This window comes from Peromyscus eremicus, chromosome 2 (assembly GCF_949786415.1).
Source record: "Peromyscus eremicus chromosome 2, PerEre_H2_v1, whole genome shotgun sequence".
In the NCBI taxonomy this organism is placed as follows: Eukaryota; Metazoa; Chordata; class Mammalia; order Rodentia; family Cricetidae; genus Peromyscus; species Peromyscus eremicus.
This window is the reverse complement of record NC_081417.1, coordinates 63140752-63165957: the sequence shown is the minus strand read 5'-3', so window position 1 is coordinate 63165957 and position 25206 is coordinate 63140752. Positions and strand designations below refer to the sequence as shown.

Genomic DNA, 25206 nt, shown 5'->3' with positions numbered 1-25206 from the left:
TATAACAATAATAATTAAAGGAAGAGAGGCCATGAATTGAGAAGGAGTGGGAAGTAGGTACATGAAAGGGTGCTGCATAAAGAAAAGAAAGGGGATAAATTATGTAATTGTATCTTAATTTTAAAATATATTAAATATTAAAAAATAAATATTTAAAAGAAAATATATTTTTTAAAGAAAATATTTTTAATGGGGCCAGACATGGTAGTGGCTACCTTTAACCTTAGTACTCAGAAGGCAGATTTGAGTGTATTTCTGAGGGTTCAAGGCCAATTAGATCTACATACCAAGTTACAGACCAGCCAATGCTGCAGGGTAAAAAGAAAATAAACTAGGGGTTGGGGATTTAGCTCAGTGGTAGAGCGCTTGCCTAGCAAGCACAAGGCCCTGGGTTCGATCCTCAGCTCCAAAATAAAATAAAATAGGGGGAAACAGAGTGCTTGGTAAGCAAGAATCAGCCCCCTAAACAACACCTGAATGGCCAGGATGCGCCCGGTACAAGTACAGAATAGTAGATGACAGAGGTGTCGGATCCAGGTGTACAACCACAGGTGAGCCCATCAAGCTCTGAAGGTTAGTCCCAAACTCATCACACAGACAGCTATAAGCAAACTTGGTGGAACACTAAACCAACCTAAACTAACAAATGGGGGAAAAGATTAGAGGAGGAATGGCTGGTAGTGGTGGGAAGAAAAATGGAGAGGCTGGGGGAAAGGGGAACAAAATACATAGTTTACATGTATGACATTGTAAAATAACAAAATTTATTAATAAAAAGTAAAAAGAAATGGGGGAGGGGGACTGGTGAGGTAGAAGAATTTGCAAGCTTCAGACCAGTTGGCCATCTAATTCTATTTCCTGGGATGGTGTGTGGTCCAAGGCAGATCAATCATCAGTGACATAAGGCTCACTTTCTGCTTCCAGTATCACAGAAAAAGGTCTCCATCATAACAATCATATGCTACCCACCCAAATTTAAATGGCAAAAACTTTCAATCCTACCACAGATTTAAAAGGAAAAAAGGATATTAAGTGTTTTTTTTTTTGGGGGGGGGGTCTGTTTGTTTTAGACAAGGTCACATATAGCCTCTCTATGTGTGTGAGGACAACCCTGAACTACTGATTCTCCTGCTTCTACTTCCCAAGTTCTAGGATTACAAGTGGGTACCACCACATCATTTACACAGCTGCTGAAGAGTCGAACCCAGCCTTGTGTATGCTAGGCAAGCCCTCTACCAACTGAGCTATATTCCAAGCCTGATACTAAGTGTCTTAAGTAAATAGTCTCCTAAAAAGGTGATTCTGGCAAACGAGGGCAATCATGAATTTCTTAGTCCACTGAAGGACTCACTGTCCTCAGCAGACTTATAGCACAGCTACACCACCACTCTAGCCCTCTGACAGTATGTCTTGAAATAGTTTGACTCTTTCTCTACTTTTCATGTTATGCTAATAGAAAAAAACCTTTCCATTCAATCAACACATTTCAACCGGTTCTTTCAAAAGTCATTTCTATACATATGATATGAAGGTAGGAGGGAGAACACTGGAATAAAGGTTTAAGCAGGGACTGGGGTAAGGAGAGAGGAAGAGATGAGGATGGGTCAATAAAAACAAAGGCTATATGAAAACCCCTACGGAAACCTATGACTGTGTAAGCTAATTAAAAATATAATTTGAAAAACACTGATTCCCCCAGAAGACATGAATTACTAAATAAAAATCTTAGTACTAGGCATGGGATGCCTCCCTACAAAATATTGGTCAGGAAGGCCCCAGAGACCTAGAGAACAACACAAGCTAGTGTCATTACTCTTGATAACCCACTAGAACTAGATAGTTAAGACCATATTTGCTAAACACAGCACACTTTAGTTGCTGGACATACAGAAATCAGTTGAAATTGACCTTCCTTTTGACTAGCTTTCATAATTCAAGAGGCAGGCTGCCAGGGTAGAAAGACATCAAAGGTATTCCTCCAACCAATCCTGAAAGCTACAATACCCACCAGCCAGACAAGATGTGATCGCTGGCACAATAGTGGCACAAAGATTATGAGGGTATAACCAACTGCTTTGGATTGGATTTGAGGCCTCTTCCACCAGAACTAACTGACGTCTGGTGCTGTAAACCTGGGCAAAAGCCTATGGCTTAGGATGTCACAAGCCCTAGGGAGGAACCTGTATTGTTTTGCTAAACAACATGTAATCAAATCGCCCTCTGAATACGAATGCTTATATCCATAGATTAGAAACTTCTCTCTTTGGTGATCAGCAGTTAATGCAGAAACACATTAATTGTTCAAATTACTGAGAATAAGTGTCTATTAAGCGCTCAGCCCTAACTGGGATATTTGTATCAATATTCCCACCACAAGGCTCAGGGAATATCTCAGAAGGGAGGCTGAAAGAATTTAAGAACCAGAGAATGGGGAAGAGTGCTCTCAAATGCTTTCTTTGGGACATGATATGGCCCACTGTACACATGAACTCACACAGTTCTAATTACCTACCCAAGATCAAGTCAAAATCAATCATAATTTCAACAGGCCACACTGACCGAACTTATTGGGTTATTAAAATTTTTAAAGAAGAGGATGTTATGGGGAGGAGGATGTGTTAGAGTTTCCTTGAAATTGGAGATTCCTGGAAGGAGTAGAAGATGAGAATTGAGGTTTCCTGGGATGGTGGGAAAAGGGACCTGGGGGTGCATATGATCAAGATGTGTTGTTTATATGTATGAAATGGTCAAAAAATTAATTAGAAGACACTCTATTTTCAAGTAATTTCTAGCCAGGTATGAAGATACATTCTGTTGCACAATTTCTAAATGGTATTTAAAAACAAAAAACAAAAAAACGGAGCCAGGTATTAGAGTAAATGCTGAAAGATCAGAGACAAAGGAACAAACCACTAGAGAAACTTCTCACCACTACCAAATCCTAAGACCAAATGGAAGGCGAGATCCTATCTCCACAAATCCTCAGCCAAAAGGGCTCTAGTTCCTGTCTCCTCACACTTTATATACCTTTTTCCGCCCAGCCATTTTACTTCCTTCCTTGTGCTGGGATTAAAGGCGTGTGTGCTTCCCAAATACTGGGATTTAAGGTATGTGCTACCACTGCCTGGCCTCTAAGTTTAATCAAGTGGCTGGCTCTGTCTTCTGATCCTCAGGCAAGCTTTATTTGATACACAATATATCACCACAACATTCCTATAATCCCAGCACTGGGGGATAGAAGCAGAAATTCAAGTTCATCTTTGACTACATAGTGAATTAAAGGCAAGTCTAGGTTACATAAAATCCTGTCTAATAAAATTAAAAATTCTAAGCTGGGGGTGTAGCTCAGTGGTAGAGTACTTGCTCAGCATGTGCAAAACTGTAGGCTCTACCTCCAGCACTGCAAAAAAAAAAAAAAAAAATTAAAGGAGAAGGTATGCAAGAGGAAAGGAATGAGTTGTTTCTAAACTCAACTCTAGAAAGCTTTCAGGTTTTTCTTTTTCACTATTTTTAGACAGAATTGAATCTCATGTAGCCCAGGCTGGCCTTGAACACCAAAGGCTATTGCTTTTACCTCCCAAGTGCTAGTATTACAAGCATGTGCCACCACTCCAAGCTTTGGAAAAGTTTCTAGAACAAACTTCACACCATTCTTACAGTTTGCTCCTGAGCCCTCAGGACTAGCCTCTCTGCACTCGGGTGTCATGCAGCTGCTGAGGATGACCATAACCAGCAAAGTCAAGCAGCTGTGGCTGTGTCCTTTTGAGTATCCATTATCATAAAGGTCTTCCGATTCCATCAGCATCCTCTCGTTAATTCCTTCTTACCTCCCACAAACAAGCTCTTCATCTACTCAGTAGAAGCCTTCAAAGAGGAAAAGGCCAAAAGATTTGAGAGTGGACCCTCTGAACTCATGCACAGGCTTTGGGTTTCTTTCTGTAATGCTAGCCTGTGAATTCAGGGCTTCCCAAGAGAAACAAAGAAAAATGTGACAGTTGTTATGTTGTCAAGTGATGTGAGAAAGTCATGAGAAGTCCAATGCTTCTAAGTTACCTCACAATACAGGTGACAAAGCTCACTTACTGTCAACCTCAGGTCTCAGTTGCCCAAATAGGAGTTTAGCTGTCTTAATTATAGAGGCATCCTAGGAATCCACAATTTCTGAAGAAAATAAATTTCTAATCCAAGTTACCTTTTTTTCAAATTTTAGTTTTATCTGTATGAGTACTTTGCCTACATGCCTACATGTATGTGTGTGCCTGTGTCAACAGAAGCCAGAAGAAGACATCAGCTACTTTAGGACTAGAGTTACAGACAGCTATGAGCTGCCTTGTAGGCGCTGGGAATCACACCTGGGTCCTCTGGAAGAACAATCAGTGCTCTTAACCACTGAGCCATCCTCTAGCCCCTCCAAGCCACCTTTCAACAAGTACTCAAATTATGCCTTATTTCCCCCTCTCCTCAGAAAGGCCAGCTAGTCTTTTCTTAAACCCATGAGGGATGAGTTCCTGTAGGAGCAAACCACCAAGTTTCATTTCTCAGCACCTAAAATATCAGACAGTAAGACTAGGAAATCAAAGACTGTGCCTTTAGGCTTGGGTGAGAGAAATACCCTGTCACTCAGGAAATAAGTAAAAAAGAATGGGATTTTTTTTTAAGTTCTTGTTTTTTGGGTTTTTTTGTTTTGTTTTGTTTTGTTTTTTAGTTAATGTTTACAGTACAATGGTGACGTGAGTGGATGCCTGTATTAAAGATTCTACAAGTGATTCAAACTTCATGATTGCATAAGACTGCAGAGTGACAGATCCACAGCCGGTTTACCCTGGGCTTAGCCCTATCCTGGTCAGTTCTTATAGTCAAGTGGACACAACCTAGAGTCACTAGGAAGCGAGACTCTCAATGGAAGAACTGCCTTCAGATTTGCCTGGGGCATGTCTGTGGAGCATCACCTTGACTACAGATTGATATAGGAGGACCCAGCCTATTGTGAGTAGTACCAGCCCTAGGCAGGAAGTTCTGGCCTGTATAAGAAAGCAAGCTGAGCACAAGCCAGGGAATAAGTCAGCAAGCACAATTCCTCCACTGGTTCTGCATTGAGCTCCTGTCCTGAATTCCCTGAATGATGGACTGTGTGGTGGCTTGCAAGAAAATGGTCCCAAAAGGGAGTGGCACTATTAGGAAGTACTGCTTTGCTGGAGTAGGTGTGGCCTTGTAAGAGGCAATGTGTCACTGTGGGGGTGGGCTGTGAGATCTCCTTTGCTCAAGTTATGCTCAGTGTGGCACATAGTCCACTTCCTGTTGCCTAGGGATCAAGATGTAGAACTCTCAGCTCCTTCTACAGCACCATGTCTGTCTACATGCCACCATGTCCTACCATGGTAATAATGGACTAAACCTCTGAACTGTAAACCACCCCAATTAAATGTTCTCCTTTATAGAAGTTGCTGTGCTTGGAGGAGGTGGGAATGAGAGGTGGGTTGTGGGGGAGTACTGGGGGGTGGGAGGAGAGAAGACAGGACAATCTGTGGTTGGTATGTAAAATGAATAGAAAATCTCTTAATAAAAATTTTTTTTGTTTAAAAAAAAAAAAAGAAGTTGCTGTGGTCATGGTGTCTCTTCACAGCAACAGAAACCCTAAGACAGACTGTGACCTACAAGTGTAAGGTAAGATAAACCCTTTCCTTCCCCAAGTGGCGTTTGGCCTGTGTTTTATCATAGCAACAGAATGAAACTAGGGCAAGTCCCTTAACAACCACTCACGGCCCACCTATGGCAGACTCACAACTATCGGGCTAATCTTTTTTGGAATGTATTAACAGACAACTAGCTTCCACAAACCCAAAAGCTAAAATGTCATCAAGCATCATCTGAAACCTATACAGAAACTTCCCTGCTTTACTATGATCCACCCACCTCATGTTTCCACCAATGTATCTGAAAAGATTTATGACTTGCTTTTGTTCTGTAAGTACAAAAAACTTCGTGATGCCAAGAGATGGTTCAGTGGGTAAAGGCTGGCCAAGACCCACATATTAGGAGAGAACTGACTCCCACAAGCTGTACTCTGATCTCCAAATGTGCAACCTGGTGCACACACCACTTAAATAAATGAAATTTTAAAACTTCATGAAACTATATCCATAATGGAATGCTACTTAGGGTAACCTGCATCTTCCTTGTATTTTTTTTTTTTTTGAACAGTGATAGAGTGCTTGTCTAATACTTGCAAAGCACTGTGTGTTATATCCCCAGCAGAAAGAGAAGGGAAAGGGGAGGGAAATGTAACAAGTTGGGAGAATATATACCAAACCATAAAGAGTTGTCATCTCAGAGTAGAGAATGGATATTTATAATTTTTTGCTCTCTATTATAGATTTCTGAGTCATTTAAAGATTTTATAGTAAACATGTTCTATTTTAAAATCTTGTTTTTGCCAGGCAGTGGTAGCACATGCCTTCAATCCCAGCACTTGAGAGGCAGAGGTAGGCAGATCTCTTGAGTTCGAGGCCAGCCTGGTGTACAGAGAGAGTTCCAGAACAGCCAGGGCTACACACAGAAATCTTGTCTTGAAGGAAAAAAGAAAACAAAAAACTTGTTTTCAAAAACCACAGCTTGGATTGATGGCTCAGTGGGTAAAGGCACCTGCCACCTAGTCTGATGATCAGAATTCATATGTGGTGAGGAGAATGAACTCCTGCAAACTGTCTTCTGAACACACAGACACACACAGACACACACATACAATACACACACACACGCACACACACACACACACACACACACACACACACACACACACGAGTGAGGGGCAGAAAGACAGACAGGGACACAGGCAAACAGACTAAATGTGAATAAAAACTAAATTGAAAAGAGGCAGGGATTAGGCCTGCCCTTTTCTAAACAGAAAGGGAGGAGGAGTGGATGAGGGGAGGGGGCAGAGAAGGAGTGGGGCAAGGAGAAGAGGGAGGCGAAACTGTAGCCGGATATTAAATTTATTTATTAAAAAATGATCAACAAAGGAAAAAAAGAGGCAAGGATTAGTATGTTTGAGGGGTGAGGGGAAGCAACCCTTTTCACAACTCTAAGCAAGAGACCATCAAGTATTCAAAATTAGTGAGGAAACTGACACATTCTAGGATATAAACTGTTAAAAATTCTCAGTTCATAGCAAATGTGCCAAAGTCACTGTAGGAAAACAGGGGAAGCATTCCCACTGTATTCTGGGACAGAAGTCCAGAAACAGATCGCAATTGTGAAGCAGCTGGAAATAAACAATCTATTTCCTAGGGCTTCAATAAATTCTCTAAAACAGGCTAAGAATCCAAGGGGACACTCATTGTTCTAGTTTGCTTTCCTGTTGCTATGGTAAACTACCATGACTAAAAGCAACATGGAGGAAAGAGTGGATCACAACAAAGCACGTTCGTCTCTGTGTAGGTTTCAGATGGTGCTTGATCACATTTTAGCTTTTGGGTTTGTGGAAGTTGGTGATCTGTTAATACATCCCAAAAAGAGTTGCCTGATATGCTAGGTAAAACCCAGAAGTGCACAAGGAATCTTTCTTATATAGCCCAGGTCTGGGTACGGTACTGCCCACCATGGACTGGTCCTTCCAGTGTCAATTAACAATCAAGAAAATGCCCCATAGACAACGTACCCACAGGCTAATAGGATAGAAACATTTCTTTAGTTGAGGTTCCCTCTTCCTAGGTAACGCTAGATTTGTGTCAAGCTGACAGCTGAAGTTAACTATGACACTAATCAAGAAGCATTCCAATATCAAATATAAGATAGCTCTGGACACTTCACTACAGTATAAGGTATTCTAAAGCCAACTCAAAAGATGGGGAGAAAACAATGCAAGCATATATATTTGGACAAGTATAAAACATCCTGAATGACTGCAATGATGATTGTCTGGGGCAAGGAGGTACAAGGGGCAGAGGAGTAAAAATATGGAAGAGAAACCTTTTACTACATTCCCTACAGTACTTAAAATTTTTTCTACTAAATATACGTACTTTTTCAACTAATATTTTTAATTAAAATATAATTATATTATTTCCCCCTTTTTTTAATGTATTCTTCTCTCATATATTACATCCTGACCACCATTTCCCCTCCCTCTTTTCCTCCCAGTCCCTCCCCCTGTCACCTCCCCTCTACCCCAGATCCACTCCTCCTCTATTTCCCTTCAGAAAAGAGTAGGCCTTCCAGGGATACCAACCAAACATGGCATATCAAGTTGCAATAAGACTAGATGCCTCCCTTCATATTAAGGCTGGACCAGGCAACGTAGTGGAAGGAAAGGGGCCCCAAAAGTAGGCAAAAGAGTCAGAGACAGCCCCTGCTCCCACGGTTAGGAGTCCCACAAGAAGACCAAGCTACACAACTGTAACATATAATCAGACGGCCTAGATCAGGCCTATGCAGGCTCTCTGTCAGTTCAGTCTCTGTGAGCCCCCATGAGCCCAGAATAGTTGATGTGGAGGGTTTTCTTGTGTCCTTGATCCCTCTGGCTCCTACAATCCTTCCTCTCCCTCTTCCTGCAAGAGTACCTGAGCTCCGTCTAATATTTGGCTATAGGACTGCATCTGTTTCCATCAGTTTCTGGATGAAGCCTCTCTGATAACCATTATTATGCTAGGCTCTGGTCTATCAGTATAGCAGAGTAAATAAACACACTTTTTAATAAATTGTTTTTGAAATACAGAAAAGGGCAACAGATGTTGAGACTACTGCTAATAAGCCTATCAACTTTTCTGAGTTCTAACTCAAAAGCATATCTTTTCCTTCTCCCTTTATAACACCTCTTTAGACACTGACCAAAATCCTAATCATGCTTTTCTGATACTCAGGGCTTCCTCATTCTTTTCTCTAAAGACACTCTATCCCCCTCTCTGCAGCTGCTTGCAGACCTCCATTGCTGACCCTAACTCAAAAAGCATCACATTCTACCTCTTTTTCAACTCCCTTCTCCTCCAGCAGCTGCTAGGTTTTACAGCTTGCCTGTCCTGTGTGTGGTTTCCTCACAAAGGCTAATAAAATGGGGGGTGGGGAGGAGAAGGAAAGAAAGAAAGGGAAGGAGATAAGGAGGGAAGGGAAAAAGAGAAAATAAGAGTTTAAAAAGAGGCAATAACCAAGTAAGAAAAGCATGTTCCTGCATAAACAATACCCTATGAAATTTCTGCCAACGGGGTGGTTTACTGGACAGAACATGGACCTTAGAGTTAAACAGACATAGGTTTTGATTCTAGTTGAGTAACTTCTTAGAAGTAAGTGATGAAGAAAAAGACAATGGTTGGGAAATCTGGGGTAGGAATTGGGAGACACAGGCACTTCATAATATCATGCAAAGGAGCCACCAAGAATTCATAACTGGGCAGTTCTGCTCAGATGGGGACTAGCCAGCCACAAGCCAGCTGGGGTCCTCAAGGATGAACAAAGAGATATTGGAGAGGCAGTAAAGGAGAAGAAAAGAGGGTTTTTGTTTTTGTGTTGTTTTTGTTTGTTTGCTTGCTTGCTTTGTTTTGCTTTCTTTTGGAGGGGCTGCAGGGGTGAGGGGAGGATATGGAGAGATCAAGAGGTGAGCGGAATTGGGATGCATGATATGAAATTCTCAAAGAATCAATAAAGAAGTTAAATTTAAAAAAAAAGAATTCATAACTGACAGGCTGGGCGAGGTGGCACACACCTTTAATCCCAGCACTTGGGAGGCAGCAGTAGGTGGATCTCTGTGAGTTCGAGGCCAGCCTGGTCTACAGAATGAGTTCCAGGACAGCCAGGGCTAGACAGAGAAATCCTGTCTTAAAAAAAAAAAAAAAAAAGGAATTTATAACTGACAAGACCATAAATATATTCTGTAACTTTAAACCACACGTGATGTGAAATCTCCAACCTATGCTATCTGCTGAAAACCTGAGTGCAAGAGCTAGAAAAATGACTCAGTGCATAAAACAGCAGAGGACCTGAGTTCAGATCTCTAGCACCCATGTAAAAGCCAGGTGTGGCAGTCCACATTCCTGTAATCCCAGTGCTGGGAAGTGGAGACAGGAGGACCCCGAAGGGCTTGCTGGCCAGATAATCTAGCCAATTTGGGGCTCAGTTTCAGTGAGAGATCCTGCCTCAAGAAGTAAGATGGAAAGCAACTGAGAAGGACATCTGATGTCAGCCTCTAGCTTCCTTCCTTCCATAGAGGCACACACAGTGGCCTGCAGGTGCATACACAGGCAAAAACACACAAAAAATATTAAAAAGTACAAAATAAGTAAACAGGCAAAAGAGATATTTTAGTGGGTAAAGGTGGACAGTTTCCTTCCTTCCCCATGATCCACTGGCCACCAGACCACGAGGGCAAAGTGGGCAGAAGCAGCAGACAGGGCTTTGCCCAGTCTGTGAGCCTGACAGAAATAACCTTCTCTGAGACTTCAGTGAGGCAGCTCAAGTTTATTCCAGAGTATAGGAGACATATAGGATTGGGGACGGTAGCTGGGGGATCACCTAATTTGAATTAAGTGGCATGATCTTATCATATAGCTAGATAAATAGCAGCATGGCCCTATCAAAATAGCTAGAGCACGCCACCTAATTACCTTATGGGCAGCAGAGGAAGAGCATTTACAGGGAACTGTGTCAAGGGTCAACTAGAGACAAGTCAGCATCCGGGTCTAGAAACATTCTCCAAATAAGGTCAGCGGGGAGAGGGGGGCGTCATCCATGTCGGCAAACTCGAAGGGAGCTGCCAGGCCATGGTAGACTGCAACCTCTGACCAGCAGGGCCTCTCAACAAAGGTGCTTGCTGCCACCAAGCCTGACAACCTGAGTTTAATCCCTGGAACCCACAAAGTAGAAGGGGAAAAAAAAATCAATTCCCTTAAGTTGTCCACTGATCACCATAGCTCACATAGCCCTGTAGGGCTCACATAGCCCTGTAGCTCACATACATATACACACGAACACACACACACACACACACAGAAAACCAAAGCATGACCAAAAAAATTTAGGGAAATTATGGAATAGGACATTTCTTTCATGAGGGGGCCAGCTGGTGGTAGAGATAAACAGCCTGCCAGCAGGGGCCCAACTACAAATGCATACCTCACTGGGAAAGCAAGGCCCTCTTTGAGAGGTACCCAGCATATTTCATAAGCCGAAAGCTAATCTCATTGGTGTTAAACAGAAACAGACTAAGATCAGCATTGTCAACTGGCATTCTGTGTTTTAATGAAACTATTATCCATTAGAACAGACAGTATCCTATTCTTCCACCTGGGGATGGATATCTGGACACAGAATGGTCCATTTCTCTGCCTCTTGCTGGGTAAATATTAGAAATTACACAGGTCATATAGCAGCAGTGAACAGCTTTACGCAGAAACAGGGTAACAGGAGGATTAAGAGGAATATTTGAATGTGATGTGGACCAGAGATGTGGCACATTGGATAACACACACTGATGGTTGAAAAGTAGTGGAAAGTATTAACTAACTTTTGTTTCCTAAGAACCAAAAAATACAGCATGAAATAAAGAAGATAAAGTACTTTACATAAACATGTCTCTTTTGGATACAATGATAAAATAAAGCCTTTACAAGGTAACTAAAGCGTTATAACTTGGCAAAATCACAGTGCATTACTGACAGTGCTTCTGAATGTCTGATTGCTGTTATTCGTGATGCAATTCATACCCTCTCTTCAAGAAATATTTTAAATTTTTTTTTATTCATTTATTATGTACACATTGTTCTGCTGCATGTATGCCCCCACACCAGAAGTGGGCGCTAGATCTCATTATAGGTGGTTGTGAGCCACCATGTGGTAGCTGAGAACTGAACTCATGACCTCTGGAACAGTAGCCAGTGCTCTTAACCTCTGAGCTACTTCTCCAGCCCTAAATATTTTAAACTTATATGTAAAATTATACCTTTCTTTTCCTACTCAAAAGATTGGTTCAATTTTGAGGTAATTTAGATATATAAATATACATATTCACACATGCATACATAAATGTATCATATCCCTATAATTGACGGGTTTTTTTTACAGACGTTCACGTTTAACTACTTAGTTCCCAGCTGGTGGGACTGTTTGGGCAGGATTAGGAAATGTGGCCTTGTTGGACGAGGTGTGTCACTTGGGGACAGGCTTGAGGTTTCAAAAGTCTCCTGACATTCTCAGTGTGCTCTCTGCCTCCTCCTTGTGGATCAAGATGTGAGCTCTGAGCTGCTACTCAACTGTCTACCTCCATGCCCTTGCCCCACCATTATGAACAATAACCCTCTGGAATTGTAGGCCCAATCAAACTCTTTTATGAATTGTCTTGGTCATGGTGTTTTATCACAGCAATAGAAAACTAAGACAGTGGGTAAGGGTGGTTGCCACCAAGGTTGAAACCCAAAGTTCTGTCCCTGGGACCCACCCACATTAGAAGAGAATCTCCTAAGACTTGTCATCTGATTTCCATGTGCTGTGGCAGGTATGTATGTACCTATACACTATGGTGATATTTTATTTGTGCTGAAATGTGATTTTATTTGTATGTTAATAAATAAAGTTGCCTGGGGGGTCAGGGCTAATAGCAAGCCATTTAGCAGAAGTCTGGCAGTGGTAGCACACGCCCTTAATCCGATCACATAGCAGGCAGAGTCTGTGTGTTCAAGGACAGAGCCATCTTGGTGGCACGCGCCTTTAATCCAAGTACCAACCACAGAGACCTGGAGGTCTGTATAGACAGGCAGTGACGAAGAAGTCATGTGGTTGGATTTAGAACCAATGAGAAGGCAGAACAGAAAGTCAATAAAAAATACAGACACACAGGAAGTAGGTCTCTTTTCTCAGGGGAAGGACAGCTAAAGGCTATTCGCTAGTGCTCTGACCTCTTGGGCTTTTAACTCTTTATTTGGCTCTGTGTTTCTTATTTAATAAGACTGTTTAGAATTACATCTACATACACACATTTAACAAATTTTTTAAAAATTAAAAAATAATTTCAAAGCTCTTAACTATAGTTGGGATCACACTGCCAACAGAACTACATAGACTCCAAAAACATTTTATTACATCCAAAAGAAACTAGGGAAAACTCTAGGAGTATTATCAAAAAAGGAACACTTACTTCAGAGCCTCCTTAGAATGTATAATCCAAGAATCACTGGTACTACTGATGTTAACTGTATCAAGCTCAACAGTCAATTCTGATCTAACTAAATCTCAACTCCAAACTAAAAAAGTGAGTTTAAAGCAATCTGCCTTCATATTGTCAGGTCTTTAAAAGTATTCCATTGGGTTTTGTCTGTTTTTGCAGTGCTGGGGATGGAACCTAGGTTCTTGTTCTACTGAGCTACATGCCCAGCCTAGAAATACAAATTCTTTGAAAAAAAATCAGCACTGTACAGTAAAGTAAATATTAAAAAGTAGCTGGGCCGTGCTGGCGCACTCTTTTAATCCCAGCACTCAGGAGGCAGAAGCAGGTGGAACTCTGGGTTTGAGGCTAGCCTAGTCTATAGACCCAGGACTGTTACACAGAGAAATTCTGTTGTGAAAAACATAGATAGCTACTACTAAAACCACATTGAATTTTCATCTGTTTATGGGTATCAATTTTTCCTAGATAACTATAATCATATTAATATTTTTAGGATCCTACTTTAATTTTTTTCACATAAATATTCCTGTATCTCAAAAAAAATTTACTTAAAAGCTACACATTCTTCCCTTGCACATCTAGATTCCTTGAACACTTCCTATAGATTAGGGACAACGTACCAGAATGTATGAGGACTCATCTCATCAAACCCTTGCAGAGGCTGAATCATTTTTGATTCATTTCTAAATTATAGCTGGCAATACTGTCATTAATACAGTGGGTGGGCAAAGCAGATATGTACAAAAACTGAGAACATCAGACTGCTGCTGAGCTTATTCACAGTGAGTCTATTAAGTATGGCACCATGGTGTATTACTGCATGCTTGGACACGCATAGACATACATAGAAATACCTTTATCGAAGAGTCCCAGTTAAATACTGTGAAGATCTAGGCACATTTATAAGAGAAATTATTCTACATAAACTTCTGATGTTTAGTCCTGTGGCTATAGTTCACAATTTTACTGTTTGTTGCCAAGCAGATTTGTACAAAATACGCAGATCAGACTACCATTTCAATATCTCCCATTTAAGAAACAAAAGGGATTCTAGTATGAAAAAGCTCCTATGTGGATAAGCCCTATAAAATAAGCTTGATGTTCTGAGGTTAAAGTACACAAAAAGCAAGTGGTGGTGGCGCATGCCTTTAATCCCAGCACTCAGGAGGCAAGAGCCAGGTGAATCTCTGTGAGTTCGAGGCCAGCCTAGTCTACAGAGCAAGATCCAGGACAAGCACCAAAACTTCACAGAGAAACCATCTCGAAAAAACCAAAAAAAAAAAAAAAAAAAAAAAAAGTATACAAAAAGCAGCATACTACCAACTCCAAATTGATGCCATATATGAGGAATATGTCTTAAGAAAGTATATTGAATCTCTAAAGTAAATATATAAAACCCAATCTGATAAATAGCCCAGGAAAGAAAGTAGTGTGATATTGTAGTGGTAACTGAGAATAATTTTTTAGAAATGTATTTTTTAAATGTGTGTGTTTATATGCTCATACACACACACATGCACACATATGAGTACAGGTGCCCACAGAGGCTAGAGAGATTGGATCCTCTAGAGCTGCAGTTAATAGTTGTGATCTGTCCAACATGGGTGCTGGGACCTGACCTCTGGTCCTCTAGAAGATCAGCTAGCAGTCTTAATCAATGAGTCATCTCTCCGGCCCCAAAATAATTGCAACAAAAATACAAAGTCAATTTAACGGGAAAAACGGCCTTTTAAGCAAACGATGTTGAGCTAATAGGCAATACATATACAAAAAGATCATCTTCAACTTTATTGTAGGCTAGGGATGTAACTCACTGATGCAGCATTTGCCTAACACACACAGGTCTCCAGCACTGAATAAAATAAAACAAACAAAAATTAGTTATCCCACTCTACATAAAAATGCAACCCATGCATCCTGACTCAATCATATAGAGAGACAAAAGGGGAAAAAATTTAGGAAGACAGGGGAATTGAAATAGGACAGATACCATTGTAACATGAAATTTTGTTAAGTTATTAGGTATAACAGTGATTTTGGAATCCTATTTTAAGTTCTTTCCTAAGGCCAAAAACAAACAAACAAACAAACAACAAAAAAAAATCTTTTAAGAATCTTAAACTTTACTGAGTAAGCTTGTTATTAATGATAACATGTCCTGAAATCTATTTGTATACATCATAGGACACAGCAAATGAATGGGTAATTTATGTTCTTAAGAACAGAGCTTCTCAGCAGGGTGTGGTACATGCCTTTAATTCCAGCACTAGCAGATCTCTGAGTCCAACCTGGTTTACAGAGAGAGTTCTAGGACAGCCAGGGCTACATGGAGAAACTTATCTCGAAAAACAAACAAACAAACAAACAAAAAAGAACAGATCTTCTCACTGAGAGAGAAGTAAGATACATACACGAATAAAGATCAGAAAAAACAAGGATGTTAACTGGTGATACCAGATGAACATGGTGCATGCGTGTGTGCACTTGTGTGTGCGTGTGCACGTGTGTACTTCCTAGCTCTACCCATTCCAAGAGTCAAGAAACAACAGCACTCCTGGCAATGACCTAGAACTAGTTCTAGAATCTAAATACCATTCCTCAATAAAAACAAGCAAAGCTTCACAAGGAGAGATGGCCTCTTCTAAAACTTAGACAGGAAAAAGAAGAAGATCCTAGAACATTCATTTGTGTAGCAGACAAGAAAGTGATCAAGAATGATAGGGCTATGAATCCAGAAGGGCAAACGGACCTAGGACACATTTTAAAGGAACACCCATGAGCTCAGAGAAGAAAGTACACTGTGCAAGGTCACACTGCAAATGGTCATGGTAGCTAGTGACCAGGTTAGGCTTCCTTGAGATACAAGCACACATGCCTCTGCTAAGGTTCTGGGTCAGCCATTGGTAGAATAAGAGATGAAGACTGCCAGGGACCCCTAATGCCCAAAGGTCTAGAACCCCTGAATACAGTAATAGAAGACATCCGGTGAGATGCACTGAAGTTCCAGACAGACCCTGAACCTCATCAGGCCTTTGAACTTGTGGTGCCTTCTGACTGGAACACACTCTCTACAAAAAATTATTAGCCTGTTTTGGCCTCTGCTCAAAGGCCATCTTATCAGAAGGTCCTCAGTTTATATATATATAATTAAAAATAAAACAATAAAGATTGCTCAATGAACTGTTTAAGCAACATTTCTTTAAGATTAAGATTTTTTTCAAATAACGACACATGAAGAAGCAGGCAGGATACAGGAACAGGGTTTCACAGCAAAATAAAACTATCACCATAATGAAAACCATAATTATTTATCACTTTTTATTTCCTCCTACCCATGTGGCATTGCTCTCTATTTCAACTGCACTTCATCAAATGAGTTCAGGAAGAAGGGATTTAAACATGTAATCATCTCATTTGTTTCTGACTAGCAATCCTGAAAAAGGGTTTGAGACCAAAAAAAAGGTCAAAATTAACTCACTGCTATGAGTTTAAGGAAAGACTTCCAGATTCTAGCTTACAGCCTGATCTTTTATTCAGACTCTTCCAGCTTTCTATGACCCTAAATATTTGATCCTAAATAGGAACAACAGCAGACGGTCACAACAAATCACATTAAAAATTGGTTTTCTTACCTGCACTTGTCTTACTTTTATCAAGAAAGAGTATCACAGCATGTACAAAGTATGAATGGAGGTTTTTCTCTGACTATAAGAAGGAAGCGGTGTAACACAGTGACTCCAGATAGGAGCTATGGACTAAGACTGTCTCAGTTGGAGTATTTACTTCCCCGTTTATAATCTATGGGATTCATAGCAGATTATTTAATCTCTTTGTACGTCAGTTTCCTCATCTAGGATATGGGAACAGTAGAGTCTATGTTTTAAGGTTATTGTGAAGAGTAAATAAGTTTAATATAACAAATAATAGTTAAGCTCTTAGAAGAACATCTGTATATTGTAACTTTCCATATGTTACTTCTACATTTTTACTGTTATTGTTTGACTCTTGGTTGGTTGGCTGACCGACCTGTGTCCCTATGGTTCTTATTATTATTATGACAACTGCTATCACAGCCAATTTTAATCTACAGGTGATGCAATTTGGCATTTGATTCAGGAAAATGAGAGCAAAGCAAATTATAACATATATACACACCACTACCACCATCACCACCACCCCCTGAGAGTGAAAAACTAAAATTCTACAGTAGTCCTTCAGTATCTCTCAACCAGTTTTGTAAGAAGGTGAAGAAAAGTTAGCAACAGACTAATAATTCATGACTCATCCCCAGAAAGAACCTATGACCTGGACAAATTAATCTCAGAAGAAATGACATGTTCTCTTCCTTAGTTAATCATTTATACAACTTTATTCAAGTTTACTATGAACTAAAAATTAAGCTAGACATGAGAAAAAGTTAGACATGGAATAATGTCTATGTCTTTTAAAACTTTGTGGGGTTTCTAATGACCTTTTTGCTTCTCTTTTCTTTTTCAGCACTGGGGATTAAACCAGGGCCTTGTGCCCATAAGGCAAACCCTCTACCACTGAGATCCATTCTAAGCCCCACAAAATGTCTGTATCAATAAAGTAGACACGGGTTCTATCAGTGCACACACATGGTACATGGAAACATAAAGACGAAACATGAAGAAGACTACTGTGAAACAGTAAAGAGCAAGAGGCTTCACAGAGGTCAAACCGAGCCCTAAAAAAGACTAGCAGGTAAACAAGGTTAGATGGGGTAAAATCACACCCCACAGAATAAGAGTTAGCCAATGCAGGGCAGATACCACTGTCCTACTCCAGTACACAACCAAAAGACCCCTTCTGCAACTCATGGGTGGACAGAGAACTTCCGGAACAGCTCTGTTTATACAGCTCAGCTCCCCTCAACTCAGCACATGCCTCGTTTGTGGAGACAGGACAGGAAGCTGCAAATAAGACTGGTTCAGAGACCAATTTCTCACTTACAACACTGGGCGGCAGCAGTGGGCAACGGCTTCCTCTGGCTTTCTTCTTGACTAGAATACTAGAAGCAGAAACGGGAAGAAAAAAAATATATAGTAAGAGTTCCAAGTACAGAAAGGGGGAATCACTGCTACTTATAAAAATATTCAGTGTTTGACTTGGGTCAATTTTTTTACTGAACATAAACATCCTCCCTGCGGGCTCCTGGCCTAGGCTAGATCTTCAGTTATTATTATATTGGTGCTGGCTCAAAGCAGGACAGCAGAGGAACCATTCTGACCAAGAACATGCCAGGAAGCTACAAAAGGCCTGGCCTTAGAGTGTTTCAAAGGGTTCTGTGCATGCTGTGGTCAACATCTAGATTTCACAAACCAAATGCTAAAACTGAAACCCTCTATCAGACTGTCTGCATATCTTTGAGTAACAGTGCTACTTCCCTTGCAAGTGCTTACGGATATTGAAACTGCATATCTGAGAGTATACAGCTGGACTTCAGATATATCTGGTAGTTCCCTCCCACTCTAGCCTCTCCAGGGCCACCTACTACCACCACAACAGTAACAAATGTACAAGGTACTGAAGCCATAAGAAAATATGCTATAAAAGAGAACAGAATTGAGGGTAAGTTTTGAGAGTGGCAGGAGTCCAAAGGTATAATCCAAAGGATGTATACAGCTTAGAAAGGTAGTTCGGTTCAAGCACAGTGGAGGACTGGAAAGGTGTAACTTCAACCAACAAAGAGAAGATCTAGGCCAGGTAGGCAAGGTGGTGCATGCTTAGAATTCCTGCACTCAGCAGAAGGAAAGAGGATATCATGAGCTCAAGTTAAACCTCAGCTACATGATGAGTTAGAGGCCACCACGGACTACATGAAAAAGATATCTGAACTTCACATGCTAACTTTGCCACTCATTAATAAGCTAAGAGGTTCTAGGCAAGCCACAGATAAACTGCTAATGAGCCACTCATCCAATAAATATTGGCTTAGCACCCATTACGTGCAAAGGCTTGTTAGAAAAATAGAATTTAAGTCATGGTAAGGAGTCTGAAGTTTATACTAGTATATTGGGAGGCCACCTAGCTTTAAATATGGGAGAAATATGATTTGATTACTGTGGTGGTTCGAATGAGCTGTCCCTCATAGTCTTGGGCACTTGAATACTTGGGCCCCAGTTGGTAGAAGTGTTTGGGTAAGTATGAGAGGTGTGGCCTTGCTGGAAGGAAGATGTCACAGGTAGTGGGCTTTCAAAAGCCAAATGTCATTCCCAGTTAACTCTCTCTAGTGTCTGCTTATGATTTGAGATCTGAGTTCTGCTCCTGTCACTGTGTCTACTGCCCCGACTCCACGCCACGATGGACTCATCTCTCTACAACAGTAAGCTCAAATGAACTTTTTTTTTCTATAAATTGCCTTGGTCACAGTATTTTATCACAGCAACAGAAAAGTAAAACAATTACACTTTTAAAGGACTATAAGAGAGCTAGAGAGGGTTCAGTGGTTAAGAGTACTAGCTGCTCTTCCAAAGGACCCAGGTTTGTTTCCCAGAACCCAGATGGCAGCTCACAACCATCTGTAACTCCAGTTCTAGAGAAACCAACATCTTCTTCTTCTTGTGTCCTTGGGCACCAGACACACAAGTGGTACAAAGATATAAGATTAAAAAATAAAAATAAAATGACTATGCCAGGTGTTATAGAGATGAACTGTTAGGGAATGACGGTGGGTTGTCCATTAAGATAATCCAGACAAATGATGGTGATTTGTACATAAATGAGAATGTCAGTAGCAAAAGATAGTAGCTGGATCCAAAACAACTTTTGTATCTATTTTTGTATATAATGTATTTCACAAGCAGTAAACCATAATACAAATATGAGAATACTGATATTAATACTTCCAGTGGGATATATCAAAAGTCCAGGACAATGTACACAGTAGAACTGCATTAGTAAAGCTGACAACCATGAAACTGCTTGGCAATCCAAGGCTGAACTCTCACTCCAAAGTGACAGAGGACTCAGCTATTAATCACAACCATTATAAATAATGGTGGGTGATTTTTTTATTCCATGCGAATGGTGTTTTACCTGTATGTGTATCTGGGCACCACATGCATGCCTGGGACCTGCAGAGGCCATAAGAGGATATCAGATCTCCTAGAACCAGAGTTATAGGTGGTTGTAACCCACTATGTGGGTGCCAGGAGTTGAACCCAGGTCCCTTGGGAGAGCAACCAGTATTTTTAACTATTGAACCATCTCTCTAGAATCTTTTCAATAACGATGGTTTTCATAGGCAGGACATAGGAGAAACAGTAAGAAATCCCAAAACTTAAATATTAAAGTAGAAGAATTCACATATAAGAGATCAGAGTAGATATTTGATCCGCCTGGCTCTGACTCCTGAGTGCTGGGATTAAAGGCGTGTGCCACCACCGCCCGGCCCCAAACAAAAAGTTAAAGTCCAGGTAACTACAGCAAAATTAATAAATTAAGATTGTTTTAGAAAGGACAGATGGGGCTGCAGAGATGGCTCAGAAGTTAAAAGTACTTGTTGCTCTTGCAGAGGAGCAGGGTTCAATTTCCAGCACCTACATGGTGACCCACAGCCATCCACAACTCCTGTTCTCAGATTTCTGATGTCTTCTTCTGACTTCTATGGGCACCAAGTATGTCCATGGTGTACATACATACACACAGACAACATGTTCATACACTTGAGAGAAAATAAATCTAAAAAAAAATTAAGAAGACAGGAATGTGGTTCAGTGGTTAAAAGGCATGTTTATCAAGTCAAAGTCCCAAGCTGAATCCTTAAATACATAAATAAGTCAGCCACTAGCTGGCTAGTTAAGGGGAAAAAAGTAAATAAATAAGACCTATCCACAGCCTGAAGTGGTAGCACATACCCAAATATAATCTACAAAAATCAGTGGCAGAATACTATGCTTTAAAATTCTCTCTCTCTCTCTCTCTCTCTCTCTCTCTCTCTCTCTCTCTCTCTCTCTCTCTCTCTCTCTCGTGTGTGTGGTCTAACATTTGTAAATATTTCAACTACCAATATATGTTTTCCTTCCTTCTCCTCCTCCATCCCTCCTTCTTTTCTTCTTGGACATACAATATCTAACTTTTTGACACTGACATGCTGCTGTCATCTACAAATGTTAGACCACATTCAAAGCTATACTAGCACACATGTGCTTGTGGGCTGCAGGTTAGACATGCCTTCTTTAGGATAACATATCTATCTCTCAAAAAATTATAATTTCCTTAGAGTAAAAATAGTCAAGCTTTATTTCTTCAGTGTACTATAAAATATATAATAATAAGATCCTTAGGTAATAATAATATACTAATATGTGTTCACTAATTGTAACATGTATATCACACTAATGAAAGATGTTAATAATAGAAAAAACTACAGGGTGGGGGTGGGAAAGAAGGGATAACTGAACCATCTGCTCAGTTTTCTGTAAATCATAGCTGTTTAAAAAAAAAAAGTCAAAAAAAAAGTCTGCTAAATTACTGTAACTGTAATTCCTGCTTGATAGCTGTCTTGTTATATGTAACTTTACTATGTTAAAATGAAAACCTTCCCTTTTGATTAGACAGAAAAGGGGAAGTGCTGTGAGATGGTCTTTCTGTATGCTGTGAATATGTGTTGCTACCATTGATTAATAAAGAAGCTGCTATGGCCTATGGCAAGACAAGACAGAGTGAGGTGAGTAATCCAAGAGAGATACAGAAAGAGGAAAGGCAGGGTAGGAGGAAACACCAGCCCACCACCCAAGGAACAACATGTCAACAGACTGGTAACAACACAGCCACATGGCAAAACAAAGATTAATAGAAATGGGTTAATTTAAGATGAAAGAGCTAGCTAGAAAGAAGCCTGAGCCATACACCAAACAGTCTGTAATTAATATTAAGCCTCTGAGTGATTATTTTATAAGCTGCTGTGGGCCAGGCGGGACATAGGAAAACTTCCGACTACACTAAATAAAAATATATGCATAAAATTCAAATGTACAAAGATTTAAAGTTTAGAAATAGAATAAAATTGTATTTAAAGATACAAAACCTTTACTATTTTCTACAGAGAAAATATTTTCCAGTTTCAAATAACCCTGGACTTTTGAATTATAACCTGCTTTTTAAAAAAAGTCTGTATGATATAAAAAAAAAGAAAGAAAAAGAAAAACAAACAAACAAATAAATAAATAAATAAAAATAAAGATGCAAAACCTAGCCAGGCATGGTGGATGGTGACACACACCTTTAATCCCAATAAAGGCAAAGGCAGGCAGATCTCTAAATTTGAGGCCAGCCTGGTTTACATAGTGAGTTCCAGGATAGTCAGAGCTACATAGTGAGATGCTGTCTTAAAAAAAAAAAAAAAAAAAAAAGGATGCAAAATCTAGCTAAGAATCATTAAACTATGAGAATGACATTTGTTGAGTAGGATAAATACTTTAAAAATAAAGAACAAAGTACTCACTAACAATAATGATGACCTATTATAAAATTTATTTTAAAAAAATATATTATTCCTCAGGAGTTGGAGAGATGAATCAGTGGTTTACAGCACTTACTGCTCTTCTGGAGGACCCAGGTTTGATTTCCAGCATCCCACACAGTAGCTCACAACCATCTGTAATCTCAGTTCCAGGACACCCAATGCCCTCTTCTGGACTCCACATACACCAGGCATATACACAGTATACAGCCATACATGCAGGCAAAATATTCATATACATAAATAAGTATTGTGTATTTATGGTTTAAATTTTAAATTTTTTTAATATTTTTTATTTATTTATTTATTTATTTATTTTTTTTGGTTTTTCAAGACAGGGTTTCTCTGTGTAGCTTTGTGCCTTTCCTGGATCTCGCTCTCTAGACCAAGCTGGCCTTGAACTCACAAAGATCCGCCTGGCTCTGCCTCCTAAGTGCTGGTATTAAAGGCATACGCCACCACTGCCCGGCAATATTTTTAAATTTTAAACAAAGAATTGTTTAAAAACCTATTACTGATTATTGGGGGGGGGGGGGATCAAACAAAATAAATTTAAAATTAACATTGAAAAAAAAAAACAGTTTTCTCTCTGCCAAGGTTTGAAGTTTGTGTACCCACAAAATTTACTTGCAGAAACCTAATCAACAATGTGACGGTATCAGAAGTGGGGCTTTCAGACATACGTAGATCATGAGGGTAAGGCCTCTTAGGAATGGCACTAGCACCCTTATAATGGAGAGGTAGGACCTTGCTGGCGGCAGAATGTCACAGGGGATGGACTTCAGGAGTGCACAGTCTCACCCTACTTCCAGTTCTCTCTCTGTTTGTGCTTGTGTCTGAGATGTGATCTCTCGGCTTCCTGCTCCTGCTGTCATGCCTCCCCACCATGGTGATACTGCTCTCTCTGGAACTCTAAGTTCAAATAAACTCTTCCTTCTCTAAGGTGCCTCTGGTCAAGACATTTCATCACAGCAACAGAAAGCAAGCTAGGACAGGAGTGAAGTGCTACTGTGCTGTGAACAGCCTGACCATGCTTTTTTTTTTTTTTTTTTTTTTTTTAGGAAGGTAGAAGACTTTGGAACTTCAAACTAAAAAGGCAACTGAATTCTGTAAACAGAGAATACTGAGCCATCCTAGTGGGTTCTTGGAAGGCAATGGTGCTGAAAACAAAGTGGACTGTGTAAGTCTAGCTCAAGAGGTTTCAGACAGATCAAGGTTTTTAACAGCAATTGGATAAAGAATCTAGCTGCCTTCTGCCCTTCAAGTGAAGTAGAAAGAAATACAAAATGTACAGTTTGGAGAGAAAGGCACTAGGTTTAGTGTTACAGCCAAGGGCACTGGAAGAGAGGTGTGGTGGTTTGAATAGGTATGGTCCCCATAGACTCAGCTGTTTGAATGCTTGGCCCATAGGGAGTGGCACTATTAGGAAGTGTGGCCTTTTTGGAGTATGTGTGGCCTTGGAGAAAGTGTGTCACTATAGATGGGGGCTTTGAGGTCTCATATGCTCAAGTTATGCCCAATGTGGCACACAGTCTCCTGCTGCCTGTGGATCAAAATGTAGAACTTTCAGCTCCTTCTCCAGCACCATGTCTGCCTGCACACTGCCATGACCCACCATGATGATAATGGAATAAACCTCTGGGTCTGTAAGCCAGCCCCAATTAAATGTTTTCCTTTATAAGAGTTGCCATGGTCATGGTGTCTCTTCACAGCCATCGAAACCCTAACCAAGACAAGATGCTGCAACTGTTATGAGATTACCACCCTTAAGAAGAGACCTGCTCTGCATTGGAACAAAGGGAAGGGTTCACCCAGGTCAAAACTTCACCCAGCTAAATCCCACCTTGTTAAAAAGAAAAGCCCTAGGGAGTTCTGTGCTCCTACAAAACAACTGCAAACAAAAACTGCTGCTAATGTGGTTCAAGGAGGACAAGGTCCATCTCAGATGGCAGCAAAATTTAGGAATATCATCCACATGTTGCTGGCTTTAGAGGCATGAAGGATGCAAGAGTGAAGGAGTTGTAGACTCTTCCTCTGTGGTTTCAGAGAGCCACTAAGGCCAGACAATGAGTAGCAAATGAGTCCTTGCATGAAGGCCAGGAGCGAGCAGGAGGTCCTGAGGAGCCATTACACACAGCTGTAAAAGTGAATCCTGAATTGGAAGCCCCCAGATGTTGTAGCTGCCAGAGATGTAGGATATCTTCCAAGAAAACTCAATACAGAGAGTGTATTCAGCCCAAGAAAAAGATGTACATTGCAAGCAGCAAAGCTAGAGGGGCAGCGACCTTTTAAGATCTTGAGATGGAACATGAAACTACAGGATTTAGTTTGCTTTCGTGGGTTCCAATCTTAATTTGGTCCAGTATTTCCTCACTATGCCTCCATTCTTCTCTTTTGAAATGGTAATGTATATTATATACCATTAAATGTTGGAAATATGTGAAATGTCCAGAAAATGTTATAGAAAAACAGAATGTAGTGATTGTCAGTGGCTGAGGAAGAGGAAGAATCAAAGAGAGATGGTTAAGGGCACAAGACTTTGGTATATGGTAATGAAAATGTTCAAAATTGA

At 40.4% G+C, this 25206-nt stretch overlaps 1 protein-coding gene and 1 non-coding gene across 2 annotated transcripts in view; one reads left to right on the top strand and one right to left on the bottom strand.

Annotated features, from left to right (window-relative positions):
- Positions 1 to 25206, bottom strand: part of Unc13b (unc-13 homolog B) — a 162709-nt gene that overhangs the window by 121276 nt on the left and 16227 nt on the right. The window contains exon 5 of the mRNA XM_059254195.1: positions 18122 to 18179. Within this exon, the coding sequence (XP_059110178.1) occupies positions 18122 to 18179 (58 nt within the window). The remainder of the gene's footprint in view (positions 1 to 18121; positions 18180 to 25206) is intronic.
- Positions 339 to 411, top strand: Trnaa-agc (transfer RNA alanine (anticodon AGC)). The gene has a single exon. It is a non-coding gene; the product is annotated as a tRNA-Ala (tRNA).